At 49.2% G+C, this 18,701-nt stretch overlaps 1 protein-coding gene across 1 annotated transcript in view; it reads right to left on the bottom strand.

The window, feature by feature from the left end:
• The window catches only part of XYLT1 (xylosyltransferase 1), a 232,915-nt gene that overhangs the window by 144,205 nt on the left and 70,009 nt on the right, over positions 1-18,701 (bottom strand). The window contains exon 3 of the mRNA XM_049639366.1: positions 239-746. Coding sequence (XP_049495323.1) covers positions 239-746 — 508 coding nt within the window. The remainder of the gene's footprint in view (positions 1-238; positions 747-18,701) is intronic.

Raw genomic sequence — 18,701 nt, 5'->3', positions numbered from 1 at the left:
GGCTCTGTGCTGTGACAGCTCAGAGCCTGGAGCCTGCTTCCGGTTCTGTGTCTCCCTCTCTTTCTGACCCTCCCCCACTCACGCTCTGTTTCTGTCTCTCTCTCAAAACTAAACAAATGTTAAAAAAAAAAATAAGAAAAACAGGGCAAAATAGGGCGCTCCTTCTCAGAAGGTCTGAGAAATGGGAGCAGAACGGCACTGAGCAGGAGGAGGAGTCGGAGCCAGGGCTCGAGCTTACCTTCCAGGGGGCAGAACCGAGTCACCTTCTTGGGCATCAGCAGCCCGAGCTTGTGGCGGCAGTAGGTTTCCCCGATCTCCTGGCGGCAGTGCTTGGACTTGGCACGGGACAGGGCAGAGATGGCCTCCTTGCCCGAGATGTCACACTTGGGGGGCTGGTCATACTTGATCTCAGGGGAGCTGCCCCCGCTTTTCCTGCTGTGGGGCTGTCTTGGGACATCCTTCCCATGGCTCCCGTTCACGGCGGCTTTCTCACCAGGAGGCAGCACCTCGTTGGTGCCCTTGCCCGGGAACGGATGCCCCTTCCCCTTCTCCTCCTCCAGCTTCCTCTTCAAGAGCTCCTTCTGTCTACTCGGGGCCTTCTTTGCCAGCTCAGGCTGGTGCTTTTGCTTTTGAGTCCTAGGGGCAAAGTTGCTGTTGTCCACATTCTCAAAATCTTTGGGGACGGAGTTCTCATTGTTGCTGTCTGTTCGCACTTTCTCTTTTGGCCGGTGAGAAAAGTAGCCGTCCTGGAGAAGACGGGAGGAAACACAGAGGAGAAATGTCACTGAGCGGTCATGTCAAGTAGGTTGGCCCCTGGAGAGTGGGGCACATAGGTTTGGAGGTCTGGGCCCCAGTTTCGTGTGATACCTTCGCTATGGGCTTAACCTAAGGTAGACTTTGCTCTCCGGACCTCAGTTTCCCCATCTGGAAATAGAAGGATGTTCCAACTAGGGACCAAGACTTTGAAAAATCTAAATGCTATGTCCATGGACCCCAATGCTTTGTAACTAACCACACCTCCCTTTCAAGTAAGTTTCCTTAATTGTTTCTGCCCCTGGATCCTGGATATTCTGTTCTAGTTTCCTGTTTACCTTCTAGCAGAGAGTGCTGTGATGGTTTATTTAAGGGCTGGGAATGTCATAAGAAAGTTATAAGGGGAGAAAATATAGGCAGGATATTATATATAATCTACTTCCTTTGGACATGCTCAGAGGTCTACACCCATACGAGAAACGAGGTGGAGCCAGAGTGAACTCTGAGGGAGAGACGTCCTGGCTGTTTTGGAGGAGAAGCACCTGTTGCATTATTATCTTTACAATGAATCCCGGGCGGGGAGGCAAACCTGTAACACTCTTGTGTTTGGGCTCGACTCCTGATGTTTGTACCTGGAGCAGAACTGATTAAGTCACCCGGGTGTCAGGAGAAAGGCCAAGAGTCCTTCTGGAGACCATGCCTGCTAGGGATCTTTCCAGGAAGGCCCCCAACTCAGCTTCTCCGTGCCTAGGCGGGCCCTGGCCGTTTTGAGCTCATAGCAAATGTACCATCCAATGAACACCCTGCATCATTTCCAAAACAAGTTGCTTCTGCGTAGAGCCCATTACCAAGGCCTTAACCTGAAAAGAGTACCCACTGTTCCAAAGCTAGACCCAGAGGGGACCTCTAGAGCCACAGACGACGCTAGTTGGCTCCATAAATCTACCCCCGTTGCTATAGAAACACAATGGCCATCAGTAGCAATTCTGAGGGAAGAATCCCCTTCGGTTTTCCTAAATGTGCCTGTTAACAGTTGCCGGGGAAGAAGATGGTTGAACGAAACGGCAGAGGCGGGGCTGGGGCCTGTGAGTGGGCTGAAGTGCTCCACGCAGCTCCAACTCTAGCAGGTGGGCAAACTGTGGCCCCCGGGGGCCTAATCCTGAGTGCCATCCACTTCTGTAAATAAAGTTTTATTGAAAAACAGCCACCACTGTTGGCTTATGTACTGTCTATGACTGCTTTCCCGCTCCAACACCAGAAGTGATGGTTGCAATACGATCCCTCTGGCCTGCCTAAATATTTCTACCTGGCCTTTTAAGAAAAAGTAGGCAGACACCTGCTCTCCAGGAGTATGGGCTCAGGAGGTTCCTCTTCCCCTGGGCTTGGTTTACATCCCTGTGCCCACTGTCCCCACGTGGCCTAGTAATGGTCTGGAAAAGAAGTCACATATGGCTGCCTCCTTGTTGCCTTTGCCCCATCTCTCCAGGATCCAGCACCAATTTCTCTGGGACATCACTAGTCTTCTCATTTTGCATGTGAGGGAACTGACCGTTCGTGAGCTTGCCCAACATACCCCAGCTGGTTGGTGGTGAAGCTGGGATTCGGCTGCAGGCCCCATGGCCTGGGTTACCAATTCCCCTACCCACTTGCAAGAAGCTATAGAGCCCCGTGGACCCTCATCACTCCGGCTCCTTGGGCACTGCAGCCTGACCTCCAACCACAGGGTCCCTTCCCATCCACTCCAGCCCAGCTACGTGGATCTGGAATACGCATGCCACCTCCAAGGAGCCATCTCAAGTCTGGCCAGTGGCTCATCAGGATGCAAGCAGTCACACAGAAAGAGGGACGGTAAGTAGGGCCACAAGGCAGCAAGAGCCAGGAGGTAAAGGAGTAGGAAGGAGGAAGCAGCCACCAAGAAGGGAGAGCGGAGTCTGTACTGGGTCCCAGCACAGCTGCTGGTGATACACAAGTCTTCTATCCTGGTCCGTGAAGGGCAAAGTGTCAGCTCTGACCCCTGCTTCCAGCCCTTCTTCCCTCCCCACACTTCTTCCAAGAAATCACCCTTGCTGAAACACCACACCTCTGTTCTTATAACCTAAGTGAACCCCCCTGATGTTGGTCTTTTCCCTTCTTCCTGTCCAGAGGCCCTCACAGAAACCCAAGCAGCCTCTCAGCCACATTCTTGAGCACTTTCCACAAGTCACGCACCAGAGACTCAGTGGCTCACAGGTATCCTGGATGCAGTCACCCCGTAAGCGTTACTGTCCTTGCCACTTGACACAAAGAGAAGCTGAGGCCTGTTGCTCTAACCTTCCTGAGCACATACCAGGTGCCGGGCACCAAACTAAGTCCTGACATGTGGGGTGCCACTCAACCTTTAAAAACAACTTCCAAGGCAGGTACTGCGCTTCTCCCATCTTACAAAAGATGGGGGGGAAAGCTCGAGGATGCTCAGTGGCCTGCCCAAAGTCATCTGGGGTAGGAAGTCAGATCGCACAGGTCTGCTTCTACAATTTGCTACGGCGCACCGCCCCTTCCGTTTGGCTGGGAGGTAAACTGAGGAGGAGTGAGCTCCCCCTTGTCTACTGCGGGGAGTGGAGGGGCGGTTTCCCTCTTTGTTCATCTTAGCCCAGGCTGGAATGGAAATGGGTCTTGGGAGGCTGGTTTTCCAATAAGGCTCTTGACAAACACTTCAGTTGTTTTTCATCTCAGCACACGGTAGGGCTGTACTTCCCATACCCTGCAAATCAGGCACAGCCGAGCAACGTGCTGCGGCCAAGACAAGCGAAAGGAACCAGGGCACAGTTTGCCACATTCCCCTTTCCTCCATAGCATCCCACCACACTCCTGATGGTGAAGGTCCGGCATCCCCAAGTGAGCCTAGTGTGGAGCGGGGACCAACTCTCATAACTCTTGCGCTGTTTCCCTCACTGACTCACGGGGATCTTTGTTACGGCAGCAGAGTAACTCATCCTGACTGATACAGGAGCCAACCTGGGCTGCTTTCTTCCTCCGAGCGGTCCTCAGATTCAGGAGTCAGTTTTGGGGTGCCTTTTTTCGTTTGGTTTTGCCTCTGACAGAAAATCAGTTCGATGACTACTGCTGTCTGAAAACATGAATTTCAGTTCTGACCCCAAGCTCGTTTTCTAGGAGTTAACAAGAAGGTGGGAGTAAGCGGAAGAGTCTCTGTCTTTGCAGCAATGTGTATCCTCTCTCATCACACACAGCCCAAGTGTTATTCTGGGGTTGCTCTCTTTCCTCATTAAGGGAGGATCACAAGTCTGAGCAGAAAACCTCCATAAGCCACCGATTTCAAAAGCTCTCGTTCTCTTTCACTTTCTGGAAGAACTTCTCCAGACAAAACCAGACACAGGAAACACTGCAATCAATGAAGCTAATCTGACCATCGGAGAACATCTGATTCCTCCAGTTAATTTGTGATATCAGGGCCAGGCGCCACCATCAATTCTAATATAACTCCTGATTAATGTGTCATCTACTCAGAGAGGCCCCCACAATGGGAATGGTTGGCTCTGTGTCTCCCTGTGGCCTTCCGCCTGGCCCCAGACGCTCCACAGCTGCCAAAGGAAATCAAAAGATTCCAGGGCAAGAGGAAAGGGAAAGATTTGTCTTCTGGAATCAAGAGTTCAAAGATACTAGACAGCTTCCAGAAAGGTCAGTGAGGGGCACATTCAATGACAACCAGGCGTCATTCAGAGGTCTGAGATCTCCTGGCTCATGGAGTCAACTCTGCTTTCTACAGTAGCTGATGAATTCTCCCTTGGCTTGTACCCACTCTGTTCTTTTTAAAATTTTATTGTGGTATGAATACTTAACATAGGATCTACTCTCTTAACCCATTTTTAAGCGCATGATGCTATATTGCTACCTATAGGTGTGATGTTGTACAAAACATCTCTAGAATGTATTCATCGTGCGTAATTGAGACTTTATGCCACTTGATTAGCAATTCCCCATTTCTGGCTCCCCCAGCTCCTGTCAACCACCATTTTATGGATTCGCTGAGTGTGACTATTTTAGCTGTCTCGCCTAAGTGGGCTCATGCAGTATTTGTATTTCTGTGATTAGCTTTATTTCATCTTGCATTGTCTTCCAGGTCCATCCATGGTATTGCATATGGCAGGATTTCCTTCTCTTTTTTAAAAAAAAAAATGTTTGAGGGGGGAGGGGACATGCATGAGCAGGGGAGGGGCAGAGAGAGAGGGACAGAGAGAATACTAAGCAGGCTTTGCACTGTCAGCGCAGATCCTGATGTGGGGCTCGATCCCAGGGACCATGAGATTGTGACCTGAGCTGAAATCAAGAGTTGGATGCTTAACCGACTGAGCCCTCCCAGGCACCCCAGGATTTCCTTCTTTCTTAAGGCCAAACAATGTTCCACTGAATGTACACACCACATTTTCTCTATCCATCCCTCGATGGACGTGAGATACTGCCTGACCTTCCCAGTAACTCTTCACCTGCACACCAAGGGTCAACAGCTCTCTGCTCTGCTCTTCTTTCCCCAGAGAATCAAGACCCAGACATCCAAATCCAGGTCCTCTTCCCTACGAAAACCAACCGTGGGAGGTTTCTAGGCAGATACAAGCAAGATAACCATCCTGTCCTCAGCACTCACATCCCCTCCTACCGTGGCCCTTTATACACCTTGTGTCCTGAATCCTCTCAAACACCCACGGAAGCAGGCAGGAGTAGTCCTAATTGAGGGAAGGACATGAAGGCAGAGGGAGGTTAAACAACCTGACCAAGGTCATGCTGCTAGAAATGAAGTGACTCAAACTCCCTGTGCCTCAGTCACCTCATCTTGAAAACGGGAATGATGACAGTACTTACCTCATGGGAATTTTAGTGAGGATGAATGTTATGTAAAACTTCCAGAATGTGCCTGCCACCCAAAGCAGGAAGAAGAATAACCACTGAATCCAGATTAGGTTTGCTACCTATGAGCACTGGGCCTCAACCATCTCACCCCTGACGGTCTCTGCCTGCAGGACAGATTGGTTATTATTTTCTCATTAGGATCAACTAGCTGTGTCCCCTTTATTCTTAACCAATTCAACACTCTCACCTTGAGTTATTTATGCAAATGCAACCCTTTGACTTATTTTATTTTAATGTACTTATTACAATGATTGTACATTCAAATGTTTGCTTGAGAGCTCCAAAACTCTAATTGCTCTGCTGATGCCTTACGTCTAGGCTGCCGCTAGAATCCATTTTTATTCTAGAGAAATAATTAAATGCAATAATGTCCTCTATTCTTATTCAACCTTGGGCACGTGTGGAGCCAATTTCAATCAGGGAGAAATATGCTAAACCCAGTATGGCTCCAAGAGGCAGGTTATGTGACCCGGGCTTCTGTTCGGAGGTGAATTAAGGATCCATGTCTGTTTCTCCTTGGTTTTCCCATGTTCTGATTTCAGAGTGGGTCTCTCCTCACCCCATTGACTGAACCTGGGCCCCTTGTTTCTGCTTTAAGGAGGTGGAGGGGGGTGGCTGTGTTTGTTTTACAACTACCCGCTCACTGATACACCATAGCTCTTATTTTTTGTAGAGAAAGAACACTGGACAGGGCGGGAGAAGACCCGGGTGGCTGTCTTGCTTTGGAGACAGTCCAATTTTCTCATCTGTAAAATGACAGGTCCTGTATACGCGTTCCTCAGCGTTCTCTGAATCAGCCACTAATCAACACGACTGACTCACAAAGTTCTGTCATTCCAGCTCAATGAGAAGTCATTCGTGGACTGTATGAGATCAGGGACTGAGAAAGAGATGGATACTCCCAAGGGCATGATGTCTCCTTCCTGACTCATTCTTGATTATTGTGTCCAGGGACCCTTGGATCTGGGAGACATCATTTCACCTCTCTGTGCCTCAGTTCCCTCATCCGACCCGGGGGGGCTGAGGCTGGCACTGTCCTCCCAGGAACCAAATTGATGAAACACAGAACACAGGGCTCGACACATGCCAGGTGCCGAGGAAACATGCCATCTATTAGAAAATACACATATGGCACTTACATGTCCGAAGCTCTATCCCAAGCCCCTCTGCACGTACCAGTTCCCATAATCCTCGTGATGACCCTATCAAGAAGATGCTCCATTTCTCTCCCTGTGTTTTGGATGGGAGCACTAAGGTTCAGGGATGTTACGTGTCTGAATCTAGATCTAGGAAGGGGAGGAGCCAGGATTTGAACCCAGGTAGTCGGGGTCCAGTGGTCATGCCCGCCAAAACCACACTGCCTCTCAGCAGCTATTAGGAGTAGAGATGATGTCAAAGGGACAAGCTGTCCGACCCGCTTGCTCATCACGACCAGTTTATGGCTTCCTTTTGTGCCATGTAGACGCAGAGCCAGATGACTGGTGGTTTGCTGTTGAACCCAGTGTCTGAGGCTTCATTCCCATCACCAGGGTGACCAAGGCCACTGGGAGGGCCACTGGGGGAGAAGCCCACACCTGCTTCCAAAAGGACCTCAATGCCAGGGTAGATGAATGGTGGAGGGGCAGTGTGCATGGTCGTACCCAATTCGAATACGCAATTACCCAGGCTGCCAATGCAAATAGACCTAACCCAGGCCTCTCGCCCAAGCTCGTTGGCATACACTGCACATGGCTTGGCTGGCCAGTACTGAGAAGCCCATGGGCCATGATGGGCATGGGCAGGCCCTTCTTTAACAGAACCCTAAATAATAAGCCTGGTGCGAATTCAGTTCAGCGAATTGAGTTATGTTAACAGGAAACACAGCATGGGATAAGGAAGGAGGGCACTGGATGGATGGAGCTGGCTTGGAATCCAGCCCTCACCCCTTAACCCAAGAGAGGCCAAGATTTACCCCTCAGAGCCTTAATTTTCTGATTTACAAAAAAGGGGGTAAGAGGACCTACTTTGCAACGGTGAGACAGAAAGTAATATGGTACACTGATATTTAATTCTATTTAACAAAAGAGTATTTAGCATGGTGCTTGATATATATTCAGCACTTAGTAAGTTGCAGCAGGAGGACATTTTTAGCTGGTACCTCGCTGTCATTTAATGAGCAAGCCCTAAGTCTTGGGTAAAGACAGGGACGTGAGGCATAGTGCATTCAGATCTGACCTCTGCCATTTGCTCAGCGGGTGGCTCTGGGCACAACACTGTGTGACCTTCACTTTCCCTGTCTGTAAAATGGACCTAACTAGCACCTCCTTCATGCAGGCCTCTCTGAGAGTTAAGAGAGTTAATATACGTCATGCATTTAGCAATAAGGCCGAGAGCTTAAGAAGTATTACCTATAATTCATTACAATAGAGTTGACGCTTACAATGGTGGTCTAACGTGGTGGTTCTCAAAGTGTGGTCTGGGGATTCCTGTGGGTCCCTGAGACCCTTCTGAGTCATCTCTAGGTCCTTATTTCCATCAAAATACAAAGACATCCTGTTCCCTTTTTCTCTCATTCTCTCACAAGCACATAGTGGAATTTTCCAGAGGCCACACGAGGTGTGAAATCACAGCAGATTGAAAGCTGGAGCAAATGTGAGAATCCAGCAGACATCACAGAGATTTGCAAAAATGCAAAACAATGCCCCTTTTCACGAAATGTGTTTTTGTTGTGGAAAACATACCTATTTTTCAGACTTGTGCAGTCTGTATGTTTACTTGTGCAGACATGTTATGGGGGATCATTGGCATTTTAAGTAAACTAGTAAACATTTTAAGAGTGCCTTAGTTTAAATATCAATATACAGGGAATAATTGATAACCTATAAAATCTATGTAAACCAAAGCTCTCTGAGAGTCTACAACGTTTTGAAAATATATGGGGGTCCTCAGACCAACAAGTTTGAGAATGCTGGGGTAATACATACTTGCGATTCTAAATATCTCTCATGACTGAAATTAAAGGCGTAGGACTTTTTTCAGTTCCGTTGTTTCCCTATATGCCAAGCCTTTGGATTTATACTTTACTTACACACACGATAAATACACATAAGATAGAAATCTAGGTCAAGTGGAAACAGGGTGCTGTTAAATACTTTTAGAGGGAGAGAGGCAGCAGGAATCCAGATCCCTGAAGCCCCGGAACTATCTTCTGGGAAGGAAAGCAACCTGCTGAGAAAGATTTCTCCTTGACCAAATTCTAGTCGGCTTCCTGTGAGCCCCTTCTCAACTAGGCCTCAACCTTGGCCTATAAAGCCTGGAACCAGCAGTGACACAGTTTCTGACAGCTCAAGGCCACATTCTGAGGATGATACCCTCTCCCTCCCCCTTTGTCGTGCCTACCTGAGAAAACTCAGGGCTGCCAGAAGCATTTAGTTGGTTCTAGCCAACCCCTGAAGACAGGGTTCCTGTGTCCTGGCCTTCTTGGGAGGGTAGGAGCAAACCTGGACACATGCCAGTTAGCAAACCCAGGTGGGTTTCATATAGACTGATTCCCTCTTTCTGCTCTTTGCTGTTTTTCCCTTCCCTGACTTCACTGAGCCCCTCCCCCCACCTCACCCCTGGCTGTGAACCCTCCCCCCAGCATTCCTTCATTCTCCCCTTAAATTTTTTTAATGTTTATTTACTTTTGAGAAAGAGAGAGAGAGAGAGAGAGAGAGAGAGAGAGAGAGCGCGCGCGAGCCTGTGAGTGGCAGATGGGCTGAGAGGGAGACCAGAATCCAAAGCAGGCTCCAAGATCTGAGTTGTCAGCACAGAACCCAATGCAGGGCTCAAAACCAGGAACCGTGAGATCGTGACCTGAGCTGAAGTCAGATGCTTAAAAGACTGAGCCACCCAGGCTCCCCACATTCTCCTTTTAAAATACCCAGTCACCTCTGTAGCATTCAAGGTGCAGTCCGGTTCACGCTCGACTCCTTACCCTACTGTCACAGTATTATTACCAATTAAAATCTGTCCTCATGGCTTTGTCTACCGCGGATACTGCCCAAGGCACACGGCCTGGACCTCAACCCTGTACGCAATACCTCATCCAGCAAGGACTGGACTCCAGTACGGGAGTCCAGCAGAAGCGTGCTCAGAGCCCAACACAAGCTGGGCCCACAAGCTTCTTCCAGTTCCACCAGGCATCGGAACGGGGCAGTGGTGGCTGGGGAAGATTTGAACCCACCTCTTCTGGCTGTTTGTGTGTCGGACAGTATGAGACCCAGACGTGTAGGCAGAAAGATGGAGGAGTAGGAAATGATGGCAGAGGTGGGGCAGGACCAGAGGAAGAGGGAGGCAGTGCAGCAAACAGGGGCAGGCTAACAGGGACCACCTGTGATGACACGCCAGGCACCGCGCTACGCACTCCCCTTGGGACAGCCTATCCCTTCCTCCAAACAGGCCCAGCAAGTACGTCAGGGGTCAGCCCCCTACAACGCATCTGTCTCTGAAGCTCTACTGGGTCACAGCCATGCCCGCCAGAGGCAGAATGGCCCGCAAAAGCTGAAATCCAGCCTTTGTAGACAAAGTGGGCACTGCTTCAAATAAGGAAACCGAGGCCAGGCCAAGCTTGCTCACGGTCATTTGGAGACTTAGGGTGGGGCTAGATGCCAGAGATAAGGTGAGGGTAGCAAATCAGCTGCAAGGACAGAGGGGAAGGTGAGAAGAGCTTTCTAGGAATGACTACTACCACCACTAGTTTGAAACAAAACGCCCAACACACAGCAGGGGTCTCTGCAGGGAGGCCTCATAACTGTGAAAGCAAAGAAATGGTCTCTAAGGTTGGCCCCTTCCGGAATGTCGTTTGAACCTGAGTTTGCCTGCAATTACAACTTTCCATCAATTCATACTGAAGGCCACAATACCCAAAGGTGGAAAGGCAAAGAAGGAAAGAAGATACGACAGAGAGAGAGAGAGAGAGAGAGAGAGAGAGAGAGAGAGAGAGAGGAGAGTGAGAGAGGGAAGAAGCAACCCAGTCTTGGGTCAATGATCAAGCCTTCTGGGCACCTCTACGACAGTTTCCCAGCGATGACAGTGCTGCCATGTGGGCCAGCTGACACTGCTGTGGGGGCGATCTTGTGCACCGTAGGATACTTAGCAGCAGCTGTGACCTACCCATTAGGTGCCACTGAGACCCCTTGTGAAAACCAAAAATGTCTCTAGACTTTGGCAAATGTCCCCCAGGAGGCAAAATCACCCCCTGTGGAAAAGCCTGGCTCTGGGGGCATGTTCTGTGGCAGCTGATGCTAGTGGGCCTCAGCTGCTCACACCCTGTCCCCGTCCAGGAACAGCAGCACCTCGCGACGAGACAGGTTGTCCGAACAGGAGAGCTAAGCCAGGAGGAAAGGGCCTGAGTTAACCAGGCAAAGGCACTCAAGGTCGGGGGGGGGGGGGGGGGGGCGGTGTGACAGCCAGGCGGGAGTTGGTCAGGAGAAGTAACAGGTGCATGGCAGAGACTGGGATGAGGGTTAGGGTCCCCAGCTGGGCAAGGGGTAGCCTCGAGGAGGGGAGGGGCAGTCATTCAGAGTGTGGATAGTCCCTGAGTGATGGCACATGCCTTCATTTAAGCCAGAGGTCACTACAGGGTGCCCACAGTTCCATTAAATGCACAGATGCTTGGTTTGCTCTGTAAGGTCTTCATCGGTTTGGCTTTTAATCCCCACTAAAATTTCAAAATTTTTAAAATGTTTATTCATTTTTGAGAAAGAGAGGAAGAGAAAGAATATTTGTGTGAGCAGAGGAGGAGCATAGAGAACAGGACACACAGAATCGGAAGAAGGCTCCAGGCTGTGAGCTGTCAGCGCAGAGTCTGACGCGGGGCTCGAACTCACAAACTGCGAGATCATGACCTAAGCTGATGTCAGACGCTTAACAGACTGAGTCACCCAAGTGCCCTCAGTCAACATTTCAAACGCTGGAGACTTCATCTACAAATCTGGACTTCCAACCTCTCTTGGAAACATCAGGGGAGCTGACATCACTGGACTTGGATTTCTATCTGTGACAGCTGTTGGAGGCTGAGCACTGGCCCAGTGGCACCAAGAAGGGACATCTATACTAAAGAGTATCAGTCTCCATCCACCCCAGCCCATGTCCCCTTAGTCCCTTGCATGCTGCAAGCCTATGAGGCATGACTGGTTAAAACCAAGGACCCAGGATCTTTAGATAACTATCTAGACTGAGCCTTGCCTCAAAGATCTTAGAACTCTTAACCAAACCTGTTATTCCAGGGTCTTCAATGGAAATCAAACTGTCCCTCATGGAATGTTCTGAAAACATATGGTGTCATTTCTGGTTGCCACAATGACTGGGGGATGCTCCTGATAGTAGATAGATAGGCAGACACCGGACCCCTAGGAATGCATGGGGACACGCATTGCCAAGCAATAAAAAAATGTCCTACATCTTGTAGGACATCTGAATGCCTCTAAGATGTCCGGTAGGTCAACAACTCATTTTAAATCATTGGAGCCAGGAACCCAACTCAAATTTACATATGACACAGAGTAGGTTGGAATGATTTTAACCTAACTGAATTTTCCAGGAAAGTAAATACCGTTTAATTCAAGGGGACATTTTACATCATTCATAGTTGGACCATAACTTTAAGAAAATAACATCATCCATACAAATGTAAGCTGTGGCCAGGCATCACCAACAAACACACCTGAATTTGTAACCATTGAATTCTCGGTGATTCCACATATGGCACCTGACCTCGTCATGGGACTTCTAGCCCCCTGTCACTCAAAGTGCGGCCCCTCAGCTGGCAATAGCAGAAAGCTCTGGAAGGTTGTTAGAAAGGCAGGAACTCAGCTCCTGTCTGGGCCAACAAGAATCAGAATCCGCATTTTAACAAGTGCACCTCGGTGACCCACCTGTACATGAAAGTTTGAGAAGTCCTAGTCCAGTGTTGTTGTGTGCCCCTGATCCTTTCTGGAATGAAATCTCTATTATTTTTTATTATAAATTACCTTTATATATCCTTGATATTATTACACGGGCAGGATATTGATCTGATTTAGAGCTGTTGAGTGTAAGTAGGTGATAAGTAATGGATTTCACTTCAAGATAGATAAAAGGAATATTCTAGAAGATGTGTTGCATTAAGAGAGTCTGGGTCTAACAGGGTTGAAAATCACTGGTTTATTCATTCTATGAACTTTAATTGGGTGCCTATTCCCTGCCAGGAAAGGCAGAGGCAAAGGAGAAGAAGGCGAATTAAGATGTGCTTCCTGCTGTCAGTGGAGTTCAGGCACAGAATCGGGAAGTGGCCGTGCACGTAAATTATTTCACCACAGGACAGGGAGGGAAGGGCAGCGGGGATGGACGTGTGCCATGGGTGGGTTTCGTCAAGGACTAGGTTTCAAGGAGAGGAGAGGAGGCTTTCACAGAGAAAGCACTTTCCAGCCCCAATCTAGAGAAGAAAGAGCATATGCTCATGAGGCAGACAAAGAAATCAATGGCAGAAGAGACCAGCAAACCGCAAACTTATTAATAATAACCATCGTTGCTGACATTTATTCCAAAGCCTGCGCTAAACACTCAACACAGATTATCTTTTAAAAATCCCAGAATGACGCGTTAACCAACTCCAATGGGGGTGGGGGTGGTGGATACTTTCACAATGTACACTTAAATCATCACATTGTATACTTTAACCATCTCAAGTATGATTTTATTTCTCAATTAGAATTCAGTAAAGCTGGCGGGGGAATCCCAGAGAGCTATTTGGTAGGCGCCATTAAGTAACAAGGCCCACATCCCCACATCACCCAGTATGGTTTTAAAATCCACTCACTACTCCCAAGCGCCATTAACAGCTGGCCCTTAGACGAGTGCCCCACGATTTCCAAAATGACCCCTAGGGGGCGATATCACCCCCACCAAAGACCCTGGAAGAAAGCCATCAATCCCTATGTGGGCTGAAATCTCTGAGGAGGAGAGGGTCAGCAGGGAGACAGAGGGTTGCTTGAACAGTTTAGGTCCTTGGGTCCAAGTCCTTCTGCCTCATTCCATCTCCATGACTTGAGATGAACCCCAGCTCTGTACCCCCAAACCCTGACACGCTCTTTCCTTCTCCCATACACCTTCTTTACTTCTCTTGCCTTGACTCCCCAGAAGCCTTCCTGCTTCCAGCTGCCACCCTCTTAACATTCTCCAACCCAGGTCCTCTAGGAAAGGGGCACTTAAGGAGACAAATGGGCCTCCTGTTGATGAAAGACATCCAGCTTTCAAACCCATCCTTTGCATCTGCCGAGCCCCCTTTCCCCTCCCAAAACCCTGCCACAAGTGGGTAATGAATGACACACTTGTAAGCTCATTACTGCAGAATCTCTGAAGAAATGTAAATGCTCGCAGAGCCAGCGATATAAATAAAGACGCCTGTACATAAATATATATGCGCAAACGTGCGCGTGCACACACACACACACACACACAGCCAATTAATTTATTTCATCTGAAAGCCCTGAGCCATTTGGGGTGGGGAGAGAGAAGGGGAAAGGTACCTGATATCGCCATCCATGTGATTTCAGAACTGAGCTTCCCAGACGGCTGCCAATAAATTATTTTTACTATGCAGAGGTACAAATGAATATGCTGCTGCCACCCCCTAAATCTCCTTTATGAGCCTGTGTTTGCTTTGGCCCACCCTGCCAGGGACAGGGGCTTCCAACCAAGTTTTCGTTGGCCATGTTCCTTAAGCAGGCTGCTGCCCCGCAGCCTTCCTCCCTGCAAAATGCAAGCGCCGTCCCCCTCCACACTTCCTGTTTACAGGTGGGCTTGGCGTGCCACAGCCAACGGCACCCCTACAGGAGGGCTATGGGGATTCAGTGACAGCAATGTCCAACCCTGAGCTGTTGAAAAATGATTGCCAGGGTGTCTGGGTGGCTCAGTCAGTTCAGCATCTGACTCGGGCTTATGTCATGATCTTGCAGTTTGGGGGTTCCAGCCCTGCTGTGCTGACAGCTCAGAGCCTGGAGCCTGCTTTGGATTCTCTGTCCCCAACCCCCTCTACCCCTCCCCCCGCTCATACTCTGTCTCTTTCTCTCAAAATAATAAATACATTGAAAGAATAAAAATGCTCACACTCTGTCTCTCTCTCTCTCTCTCAAAATAATAAAACATTAAAAGAATAAAAATAAAATGATGGCTGCACTCTGGACTGAGGGTTGCTGTGGTCCATGGGAGGGGAGGCACCATTCTTGACCACACAGTTCACAAGACCCTGCCCGAGTCTCTACCACGCTTCAGGGGGAGATGCAAAGCTTCATCACAACCAACTTTCGCAGGTATTGACACGCCTCCAAAGGAAAGGTCTGGTCACCTCGTTCAGACGAAACGTGTCTGACGTCCATCTCTCCAATGGTGCTGAGCATCGACGTGCCAGCAGGCAACCACAGCCACTGTGACGCGCCGGAGGGCACCCTGCAATGGCGTGCATTCCAAGGTCATGTGTGGAGTTGCTCTTCCAGATTAGAAACCTGGCTCGGCCACTTCCTACCGGTGTGACCTTGGGGAAGTTAGTTAACCTCTCTGAGCCTTGGTTCCTTCCTAGGGAACATGGGTATAATAATATCCAAACCTCCTAGGGCTGATGAAAAGCTATGTTGACTTAACCAGTGCACAAGCACAGCTCAGGGCCCAGAGCAACAGTCGATAGGAGGTAGCTGTTATCATTCCATCCAAAATTCTATCTGCGGGTAACCTTTTGTGCATGAATTCGTGCCTATTTACTGAGTACCAAGTATGTGCAAGTCCCTGTTCTAAGCAGCAGGAATGTGTCTGAGAGTGACAGATGCCTGCTCTCAGGGCGCTTGCATTTTAGTACCAGGGAGACAGACAACCAGCTTACCAACTCCATAAAAAGATAAAAACAGAATGTGTTATGGATGCAATGCTGAGCATTGGTTACATGTCTTTATCCACCCATTTTAAGTTTATTCTTTTATTTTTTTAAAGTCAGCGCAGAGCCAGATTGGGGCTCGAACAAACCGTCAGATCCTGACCTCCGACGAAACCAAGAATTGGACGCTTAATGGACCGAGCCAGCCAGAGGGCCCTATCCACCTGTTTTAAAGACAAGGGGACCAAGGCGGGAAGAGCTCATCTCAGCCAGTTCAGGAACCAGGCCTACCCTGTCTCAGAGTTGACAAAATGAGGAAAAGACGTGGAGAGGCCGGGTGCCTGGGCTACAGATCAAAGGGTTGTTTCTGCCTCCTCTTGCCCCTGTTCTGAGAAGTGACATGTGCCACTCCCATCAAGGCAGAAGATCTGCTAGCTCTTTTTTTTTTTTTAATGTTTATTAACTTTTAAGAGAGAGAGAGAGAGAGAGCGCGCAGGAGACGGGCAGAGAGAGAGAGGGAAACACAGTATCCAAAGCAGGCTCCAGGCTCTGAGCTGTTGGCACAGAGCCTGATGCGGGACTTGAACCCACCAACCACGAGACCATGACCTGAAGTTGAACACCAAACCTACTGAGCCACCCAGGTGCCGGTGGGCAAGCTCCTTACTCAAGGGGCTGAGCAGGTGCACCTTTCCCAGCACCACCAGCCCTGCCTTGACTTCGCTCCCCTTTATCCTCAAACAGCTCGCGGAACAAAGCCAGCAGATGGTGGTTCTGGGAAACCCGATGGACCGCAGCTGTTCAGACCACTAGATGGCTCTTTCTGTGAACTTTACAGTGGTGCAAGCTGCTTGCTGTAAGGCAGAGGCTGCTCTGTCTCTGTCCCTCTGTCTTTCTCTCTCGACAGGACCTATCTCTGAGTTCTTCTGAGTCTTCAGCTTCTGGGGGCCTTCCAGGATCTCACCCTGACTCCTGGCGGACTTCCTGCCCCAGGGTAGGTCACCTCTTCCCTTAAGGCAGTATTCCCCTTAGGACTTCTCACTTAAGAGGTGAGTCAGCAACACGGGACTCCCAAGCTGACTTCAAAATACAGGCCAGACGTCCAAGTCCCCACAGGCTCCCCCAACATATGAGTGCTGCCTGTTTTTTGAGCTTTGTGATCCTTTCCATCACCTGTAACTCTGAGCATCTTCTCCACGCCATCCCATCAGCCCCAAGTTACACGGGAGGGCACCTACTGTTTACTCCCTCGGTTAACCCTCGCATTTATCATGGGGAACGTTATTATCCTCACTTGATGTAAGAGGAAGTGGAGCCTCAGAGAGGAGGTTATGTGTCACACAGGTGGGAAGGGGCAGGGCTAGGAACAAGGCCAGGTCTGATTCCAAAGCTTGTGTTCTCAACTTCCCAGCATCATCTCTCAGGGGAGGTTTGGCAGTGTCTGAACTTGGAACCAGGGGTTTGTGAGGGTGGAGGGGGCAGGCCGTGAAATCTCCCCTCCTGGTTGGCCTTAGGAAGTAGACAGAAATTCATCTGTCATATCCACACACTTAGCGTCAAGACCCAGAGAATCCTAGTGGACACTAGGTGTTCAGGATTTTTTTTAAAAAACTTTTTAAATATTTATTTGAGAGAGAACGAGAGAAGGAGAGAGAGAGAGCATAAACAGGGGAAGGACAGGGAGGGGGAGACACAGAATCTGAAGCAGGCTCTAGCTTCTGAGCTGTCAGCACAGAGCCCGACGCGGGGCTCGAACTCATGAACCACAAGATCATGACCTGAGCCGAAGTTGGACTCTTAACTCACTGAGCCACCCAGGCACCCCCAAGATTTTATGATACAGTCCCCTGCTCCCTAACACACCTTTCAAACTGTTGTGATGTATTCTCCTACTTGACTCTCCTAACAGCCCTATGAAGAAGCAGTGTGGACCAGTGGTCAGAGGAATGGGCACTGAAACGGGCTAACCTGTGTCCTTTTAAAAGGTGCCTTTTAAAAGCTCTGTGACCTCCCAGCTATAACCAACTCATAGGATTGATAAGAGAAGCTAATCAGTCATTGCTGGCAGAGTACTTAGGACAGTGCCTGGAACACAAATCAGACCCGTTGACAGTATTCCTGTTAGTAGTGGGCTATCTTTTCTGACAGATGAGTAAACCGAGGCTCAGAGAGCTAAAGACAGCTGCTCAAGGCCAGGGAGAACAGGGGTTTAAACCACAGCGTGTGACTCTGGAGCTCAAATTCATACCCACTTACCAAACAAAACAGCTCCCTCAAATGCAAGACTAACAATGAGCTGCCTCTGGTTAGGGGTGAAACACCCAACCAGGGGGCTTGCAGTTTCTCTGGGGGCATAAAAGCCTCCAATTTCAGATCCTGTGCAGAGGGGGGTCCAGCTTCCTGACGGTGTCCGTCGGGTTTCATCCACCTCCAGGCCACTCAGAGTGTTCGTAGGACCGCCAAAGAAGATCTTGAGGGTCAGGCTGGGCCTCCCCCACTTCTCCCGTCCTAGATTATCACTTGAGGCCAAGGTCTGCATGTCCGTGGCGGCACTTACTAGACACTAAAGCCCTGCAAGGCCTGAAAAAAGTCGTGCAGATGGCACCCCAGCTGTGCTGGGCAGAGCCATCCCTATTGTTGAAGGCTTTGGCTTCATTCAGACCCCAGGGGTCAGCGCGTCTCCACCCCTGGGTCTCTGTCCTCCCACTGTCCCCCTGGGTCTTGCCTCCCTCTCACCCCACCGTCCTGCATCGTTCTGCGATCAAAAAGCTGCCCGTGGCCTAGGACATTTACAAAAGTTGTTATGTTTCTCAAGAACAGAGGTGGTAAATTTTAGTGGTTTTTCTTCTATTGTTTTCTAAAAGGGATCGAAATATATTCCTAATATAAATGCTAATCAAACAAGTATAAAAACTAATATCCTCTTGACTTAGGACATTTCAAAACATACCAAAAATAAAGAAAAATGATATAACACCACTAGAGACCAATTCCGCCACGCTTTATTCAATGCTCTAAAGAAATAAACCTTTATAGGTATGGTTGACATAGTCTCCACTGCTCAGCTCCCATTTCTCAACAACCCAGAGGTCACTTCTGTCCTTCACAGCTATGCGTTTATATCTCTAGTAAATAGGTATGTGTCCACAGACAATATATAGTATTGCTTTGTGTGTTTATA

Source organism: Panthera uncia, chromosome E3 (assembly GCF_023721935.1).
Source record: "Panthera uncia isolate 11264 chromosome E3, Puncia_PCG_1.0, whole genome shotgun sequence".
NCBI lineage: Eukaryota > Metazoa > Chordata > Mammalia > Carnivora > Felidae > Panthera > Panthera uncia.
This window is presented reverse-complemented; position numbering and strand designations above follow the sequence as displayed.